This window comes from Brassica napus, chromosome A2, assembly GCF_020379485.1.
Source record: "Brassica napus cultivar Da-Ae chromosome A2, Da-Ae, whole genome shotgun sequence".
NCBI lineage: Eukaryota > Viridiplantae > Streptophyta > Magnoliopsida > Brassicales > Brassicaceae > Brassica > Brassica napus.
In genome coordinates this window covers 20188296-20197121 of record NC_063435.1, presented here as the reverse complement: position 1 = coordinate 20197121, position 8826 = coordinate 20188296, and the positions used below count along the sequence as shown (strand labels likewise).

Below are 8826 nucleotides of genomic sequence, written 5' to 3'. Positions count from 1 at the left end.
TAAAACTAATCAAAAATATTTGCAATAAGTTTCAAGTGTATAGTTATACCACATTAACTTTTGAAATTTATCCAAGACCATTAAAAGTTTACTAAAATACATTGTAAAATAATTAAATCATGAAAAAAATATGATGAGTAATACACAAATATACTTTTAATAGAATTTACGACGTAGACTTCAACTGCAGTCTATATTTGTAGATTTACAAAGACGTCTACACTTATTATCTAACATATATTCAATCAAAAAATTTCTAGTGTACTTGGCGCTGGCTTGATAGACAAACACGTACAAAGTGTGTCTTAGATAACTCGATCAAGTTCCGTACTTGTTGATCATTCGTGACATGCATAAGAAGAGTATTTGCCTATTTGGAGTCATTTGTTGTAAAATGACGTCTGGTAAGGAATATGTTAGCACCATCTTCTCGATTTTCTTGTAATGGTCATAATCTTCTTGTGCCATTTCAAGAAATTCACCATGTGTACAGCCATCATGCACAAGGAACATTCTTCCTCCTTTCCGATTATTGACCACAACCTCCCACAAAGAGTCTTTCACCACCCATCCTCCGTATACAACATGTAACAGAGCTATTTCTGGAAAAAAATACAGTTTACATAATTAGCGGAGAAATATTTTATGTTTCAAAAAACTATATAAGTAGACTTACAAATACGTCTACAATTATTAGCTAACAATATAGTCAAATCAAAAGTATTTTACTTTCATAATTATAACAGATTAGGATTAACTAATACACACTGTCAAACAAAAAAATATATTAAAAAACTTAATGAATAATATACGAATTCACTTTTAATATAATTTTTTATGTAGACTCCATATTCAATCTACGAAGATGTAGACGTTCTTTTCAGTTTACTAATGTAGACTATCAAATAGGTCTACTCTTTGGGTTAGTTTTTGCAATTGAAAATTTTACGGGTTACTTTCTATATTTAAAAAAGTTGTGATTTTATACAAGTAGACTTCAATTTCAGTCTACACTTCAAAATAGTTAGGTTTTTGAATTGACCAAAATTACCCATGATTTGACTTTCGGAAGTAGACTTTATATGCAGTCTATATTTTTGATTTTTTTAAAAGCGGTTAGTTTTGCAATTGAAAAAGTTTGACTTTCTACGAGTAAATGGAAACGAACATCTATATAATTTTAGACTTCGTTTGAAGTCTACTCTCAAATTAAACGGGTTAGTTTTGCATTTGACCAAAATAAAATAGTAGACTTCACATGTAGTCTACTTTTTTTTCTAAGTTAAGAAGACTGCATATGAAGTCTACAGTTTAACAAAATTTTAATTAATTTTTAAACTTTTTAGTCAAACACAAAAGTAACATAGTTTTGGTCAAATGCAAAACTGACATTTTGCAAACTTTTCAGGCAGTCTACAATTCGTAGACTTCCGTTGAAGTCTACCATAAAAGTCAAAAGTTCGGTCAAATGCAAAACTAACCTCTTTTACATAGACGTTTTAGTAAGTTTACCTAAATTTTTTTTTGTTGTCAAAGATAAAGACGAAGACTGCCGGGGAAGTATGCGGCAAAAAATAAATTGTTTGGTCAAATGCAAAACTGACATGTGCGTTGACAAGTAGAATGTATCGTACATCTGCATATAGGCGTAGACATACAAAACAGTCTACTATCTCGACACAGATCTGAAAAATGATGAAAACCATGTAAATAGTAATCTTTTTATGGTGTAAAGTTCGTTTCCAACCTTCTCAACCGTCCAAACTCCAAATATGAACAAAAAGAACTGCCTTTAACGATTCACTAATGAAAAAAACTCGAAAATATGAAGTTTGCGTTTATGAAAATGAAAATTATGAGAGTTTTCTAGCTGGAAATGTAGAGGAAACGAGAGGAAATGAAGATTTGTTGGTTTAGAATGAAAAAAAAATGGTTGAAAATTGAATTCTAGAGCTTTAAAAGCTTAAAAATGGTGGTTCATGATAGTTGGAAAAATTAATGATAATGACATTATTGTAAATAAGAAGAAATAATGTGAGTGTATTTGGTTTTCTGTGAATTTTGAAATTAATAAAAAATTAAATAATAATGGTAATTTTATAAATAATTCAAAAATATAGGAATAATATATAAAATTCATTGATGAGTTGGTTTTGAAAAACTTCTCAAATATGGCTATCTTGCCAATAAGCCCTACAATTAAAGTAACGGCTATCTACTTTTTAGTTCTCCGATTATATAACTGGATATTTCATTTTATGATCCTGCAATGATTTTCCTCCATAATTAATATATGACTTATAACCAACGCCCATTTCGCTAGTGTGATTTGGGTTGCTGGATTAAATCTTGAGAGTAGAAATTTAACAGATCTAGTTGAAAGGTCGTCCCATTATCAGCAAAGGTATGCGAAGGAACATACGGCATTGAAAATGATATTATAAACAGTCACCAAGAATAAATAACCAGTCATTTAACAGGTACCAAGAATAAATAGCCAGTCACCAAGAATAAATAGCCAGTCATTATCAACTAAAGTGTGAAAATCGAGAAGGAACTATGACCGTGATTTACTAATTGTGTACATAAAACTGCATAGAAAGTTAAAGCTCAAATTTAAATGGCGAACTGAAGGTAGAACAACGACTGCATTATACAACACCTATCAATTAGGTAATAATATAGGAACATGAGTCTGTTTTACAAAGTGACAAAAAAAAAAAAAAAAAAAAAAAAGAGTCTGATTTACAAAAAGGTGAAAGATAGAGTAGAGATAAAAGTTGGATAGAACTTAGGTTCATCTTCTAGGGTGAACCTTTAAATTCACTCAACCTTTTAAAACTAATCAAATTTCTGCATACATTATTAATTAAAAAATATTAAATTAAATAAAAAATAGCTACAAAAAAATAAAAACGCTAAATTTAACGACGCTAACGCTTACACCTAAATCCTAAATCTTAAATTTTAAACCCTATACCCTAAATTCTAAACTCAAATCCAAACTCCTAAACCCAAATCCTATACCCTATACCCTAATCATAGACCCTAAACCCAAATTATATACCCTAAACCCAAAAACTAGACTATAAACCTAAACTCTATACCCTAAACTCCAGTTCTAGACCATAAACCCAAACCGTAAACCTCAAACCCAAATTATATACCCTAAACCCAAAACTTTAACCATACGTCCAAACAGTAAATCCTAAACCCAAACCGTAAATCCTAAACCCAAAACCTATACCCTAAACCCAAATCCTAGACCTAAAACCCAAACGGTAAACCCTAAACTCAAACCCTAAATTTAGGTTTAGGATCTAGGATTATGGTTTAGGGTATAGGGTTTGGGTTTAGGGTCTAGGATTAGGGTTTAGGGTATAGGGTTTGGGTTTAGAGATTTGGATTTGGGTTTAGAATTTAGGGTATAAGGTTTAGAATTTAAAATTTAGGGTTTAGTGTTTCGCTGGAAGCGTTAGCGTCGTTAAAATTAGCGTTTTTTTTATTTTTTGTAGCTATTTTTTATTTAATTTAATATTTTTTAATTAATAATTTATGTGAAAATTTGATTGGTCCTAAATGGTAGGGTGACTTTAAAGGTTCACCTTAAGGAGTCACCCTAAGTTCTGTCCATAAAAGTTCGGGTATACAAACAACTAAAAACACCCAAAAAGCCAAAATAGCAGAAGAAAGAACATGAATTCAGAGGACCGCAACCCGCTCTCGGTAAATCATAACGGCTAGCCTCTCAACCTCAGCATCAAGGACGCTGCTGTCATTATGCATTTGCATACGTCGACACCTGCAACCTCATGTGCTTGGATTAGAAGAACTGCAGTGACGGTGGATTCCGACTGCTTGGGATTATGTGGCACAATGCAGGGCCTGTCAACAATCACAGCTTTCAGGTCTTCATCTTAAGAGTTTGCCAACTTGTGGGGGAAATCAAGACTAGAACAGAGGTGTTTTAATAATATGGAAGGAAAAGATGAAGATTTAAGAAGCTATAGGTTTTTTGGAGACTCCATTATGACTGCGACTTCATCTTTATCGAGGGCGTTTAAAATTTTACTGATACATGAATGTTTGTGATAAGGGTCAAAGGACATCATAAAGGAAAGGGAGGATGATGGATTACACCACCGCTAGGAGACATTAAAATCTTGGCGCTATTGGATGGTTTGAAAAAAATATATCTATCTAGCTATATTATAACAGTTGAGTTTCTCTCCCTCTAAAGCTGTCCACGTCGACATGACTTTTATTTATGGGTCCCACGTTCATGTCCGGTTTGGTTATCACGTTCGATTTGGTTATTAAATAAATATGTTTATGTTCTTCTTCTTCATCCCGTGAACCGTCTTCATCGTCTCCACACCCTATCAAGCGATCTAAAGTCAAGATCGATGCCGCTATTGAATCTGTATATTAGTTCTTGTCCTAATCTGAGTTTCTTTTTCTTTTGGTTTCAAATCTAATTTTTGTTTTTTATAACCTAGGTGGCAGCGGCAGAACCGGCGGGGACTTCGTCGGCGAGCGAGGTTCCGGTTGATAATCAAAGAACGGTTTCGGATGCTGATTGAAATCTGGAGAGTCGGAGTTTGATTCCTCATCCGCAAACTATGGATGCGGAGAAGCCTCTTTTAACTGACATGCCTGTGATGGAGATCTCTCTTGAAGCCGGCACAAACCCTGAAGTCGATGTCTTGGCGACACCTACAATAGCAGGTTTGGTGGTCTGTCTCACGATTTTGTCTGATTAATTATCATTTCTAATGTTTTTGTGGATTTAGGTGAAGTGGTGACGGATTGCAACAGTTGACTGTGAAGATTAGATCTCTTGATTTCTTTATTCCACCGTAGGAAACATGTGTAAAGCTGTTATACAACTCTTCATAACACTTGCTTTGCCGTTTATCATATAAACATTTGCAGGTTTGTCATACCCGTATTTTTTTTTTTTGCATCTCATGCTGTTTCTCTGCTTTTGGCTGGTATCTGATTAGGATTTGTGAGATACTAATTTTCTATTATCTAAATATTTTATTGTGAACAGAAATTCAGAAACACAAGGTTTCAACCGGAGATTTCAAAAGTTACCAGTATATACTTTCACAGAATACTTTTGTGCTTTCCCTGAGCTATGTATGAACCACACATGCCTCTTGAGAATTAGTCACTCTTTAGAAAGGCTAAAGTCTTGAAGGCAAACATGCTACAAAAAGACATGTATGTATCTTTTTATAATTGTGTTTATTTCTTTCACAGGAGAACCTCAAGTAAAGAAGATGACATCGATGGATATAAAAACTTAAGGAATTTTTATGCTCCACTGCATAACAAACCTGAATCTTTCGTTCCTAATTTTTTGAATTATTTTTGTTAATGGTGTTGCTTATATATCAGATTTCATTGCTTTCATCTTGTGTTCTTGTTGATTTCTTATCTATTTCTCTACATGATTAATCTGAAATCCAATATGAGTTTTAAGAGGAATCATGGAGATTAATGAGTAATCACCTTTTGAATTCATGGGTTAGGGAGATTAAGGGTGATTAGGTTAGTTCTAGGATGTTTTAGTGTAGATCATTCTTGTTCCTTGCTAGTAGAGTATTCATAATGCATCTTCTGAGTTGGCCACTCAAAAGTTGATCAATAGACATTTTCCACCCAAAAGGTGTTTGATGAAATGCCTGAGACAACTCTCCTAGGCTTTTAGTATACTTTGCCAAAGACATTTGTTGTTAAAGATGCTAAGATAGCTAATAGACTTGTTAGTAATGATTGCTTTCATATTATTCAACCAAAGACATTTGATGTTTGAGATATGTTAGCAAATGAGCATTCATCTAGACATAAAGCTTGCTTAGAATTGTGTCTAGGCTTAAGGTTGATAGTTTGATTGATCATTTGTCATCCTTAGTTCGATACTTGATCACCCAAGGTCTAATCCCTATGCCCATGAGTTCTCTTTTTCCTTAGTCAAGAAAGTATCATTCTGTTATTGCTTTCTAGTATTAGTAGTAGTTTAAAACCCATCTAAATCATTGGTTGCACTTAGATTAAGTGAGTACTTGCATTCTCAGTGCTTTGTTATCCCTCAGAACTGGTTCGACAATCATTTATACTATAACATTTGTTTTAGGAGCTTTGAAAACTCCTAACATCAATAAACGTCACAATGTCCATCCATGGTTGAACGAATGATTCACAAAATAGTTATAGCTGGTTCTTACATGTTATTAGCCGATACCATATCAAAAATGAGCACTCTTATAAACGTCACAATATCCATGGTTGAAATAATGATTGACAAATAATATTAGATTAGTACATTGTATATTACAAAGGTTAGTATTTCATATAGGATATGCATTAATTTTCCTTTTATATGATTTATAAATTCAGGATTTCCCGGATCAAAGGCTGCATGTGAACCTTCATCTACCGGTTCTGGACCAGTAACATTCATATTTGAGAAAGTATGTTTGTTTCTCCCGGCGGTGGAAAAGTCACGAGAGGTAAAAATTGTGGAGGAAGTCGTGAAAACTGATAAACCTTTCAAAGAAGAGGGAACTCCAAGTAGTGAAAAAGAGATAGAAATAGTTGAAGAGAAGAAAGAAGAGGTTAAACCGACATTTGTTCCTGTCCCCGCTGCTGCCGAGGAGAAGAAGCCAGCCGTGGAAGAGGAGAAGAAGGCGGTGGTGGAAGAGAAGAAGCCATCCACGGTAGAGGAGAAGAAGCCAGCCGTGGAAGAGAAGAAGCTAGTCGTGGAAGAGGAGAAGAAGCCAGCCGTGGAAGAGAAGAAGCCAATGGAGGAGGTCAAAAAAGAAGTTGTTGCCCCAGTGCAAGTAGCTGAAACTCCATCCACTAAGGTCACAGAGGCTCCAGTGGTTGTAACTCCGGCCAAGGCTCCAGAAACTACTGCGGCTGCGACACAAAAAGCTTGAATTTTTTCATTATACATTTCTTTAGAAAATATTGCTCGTCTTTGTGTCGATGATCTATTTTGTTTGTTTTATATATTTATTATCCATGTAATTTTCCTATACATTAATTTGTTTGCTTGAATTATCCATTTTATGATCACATTCTTATCTTTCTAGCAACGTTCTTTAAACTTTTTATTCATTTTAAATTCAGTTTCAGAAACTAAAAATCAAAATTTAAATTTAATTTTAGATTCTTGTTTTTAGTTTTCATTTATTAATTCACATGATCTGAGTAAAACTCTGAATGTGTGTTAAGGAGTTTAATCCAATGACTCAACTCACCCCAATTCAAACCATACCAAAAATCGCAAATTTAATCCAACATAATATAAACTAGATTTTAACATGCACGTTCGTGTGAATATTTTTTCATTTTATAAATGCATCTATACTATTAAAGCAGGATCTTATTGTCATAATTACCTTAGGGGTATGTTTCCTTCACTAACATTGCATGTTTCATTAAGGGCAATTAAGTAATATTAATAACAAATCTATATTGGGTCATTATTTTTGGATCCAGCCCAAATCAAATCTCTCTTGGGCCATTTGGGCCTATTAAAAAATCAGATTCAATTCTCACTTTTTTTTTTCCTTTGGCCCATTGAGTCCAAGTTCAAATAATTTTTTTTTCAACTATTCTTAATTATTATTTTTTTCTTTTCTTAATATAATTTAAGCATTCATAAAAATAATTGAATTTTTTTATTGAAAAGTATAAATCTTTATTAAAAGTATATAATTTTTTAATTAAAATATTAACCCCATAATAAAATTAATTTATCAGAGTTATACCAACTTAATTCATTAAAAAAATAAAGTTTAATTTTTTTAACATAAATAGTCATTTAAAATGAAATACGATAAATAAAGATAAAATTTTAAGTCTTTTATAAAATAAAACACAAATATATGAAAATGTGACATTTACTAAATATTTGTTAATTGAAAAAAAAACAAAAATAAATCCGCGCTTTGAAAGCGCGGGTCAAAATCTAGTTAGATATTATTACAAATGTTTTAAATATAAAATTTTCAATTTAGTATTATATATTATGTAACTCTATAATATTATTGTTTATATTTTTTATTCAGCATTATTCATATATAGTGATTTTTAATACATTTTACTTTGTTATTAATGTTTATTTCTTACTAATATATTTTTTGAGTTAGATACAATAAAACAACAATATGAAATAATCAAATAGAAAACTCTTTCAAAATATTTTTTTTCTTTAATTTATACATTTTGTTATAATACATTTTAAAATTTTAAAATTTATATTATAGAAAATAAATATGCTCAAGATAATTTATATTTGCCTGCTCCGTTTAAAAAATATACTTTAATATATATTAGTTTAGTATATTACAGAATTTAAGTAAAAACAAATTGTTTAAATATTATAGCCTGTTATTTTAGTAAATTTTATACATAGTAGCATCTATCATATTATTTTACTAAATTTTGTTGATATAAGATATTTTTTGGATGCTATGATATTAAGTTTTTTTTTAATTATATTTTCAAAATATTCGGTTGCTTTAATTTTTACAATATATATAGTTTGTTTTTTTTCTGTGGTGCATTTCAAAAAATTATTCTTTATTATCTGTGACTTAATATTTTGTAAAATTTGAAATATTATCATTTCGAGTTTGAATATTTATTTTCAAAATTTATATTTTGTCAAGTAAACTTTGAAAATTACAGTACTATATTTGAGTTTGGAAGATTACATTTTGAATTTGTTTTTGTTACTATATTAATACATTATTTTATAATAAATTAAATTTTGGGGATATTTTCTAAATTTTCTCAACAGATTTT

General features: G+C 31.2%; 1 protein-coding gene across 1 annotated transcript; it reads left to right on the top strand.

Moving 5' to 3' along the window:
- Positions 1-4622: 4622 nt before the first annotated feature.
- On the top strand, positions 4623-7388 carry LOC111203133 (plasma membrane-associated cation-binding protein 2-like). The gene is made up of 2 exons (XM_048753123.1): positions 4623-4728; positions 6409-7388. Exons 1-2 carry the CDS (start codon positions 4623-4625, stop codon positions 6948-6950), a joined length of 648 nt encoding a protein of 215 aa, XP_048609080.1. The 3' UTR covers positions 6951-7388.
- Positions 7389-8826: the final 1438 nt, after the last annotated feature.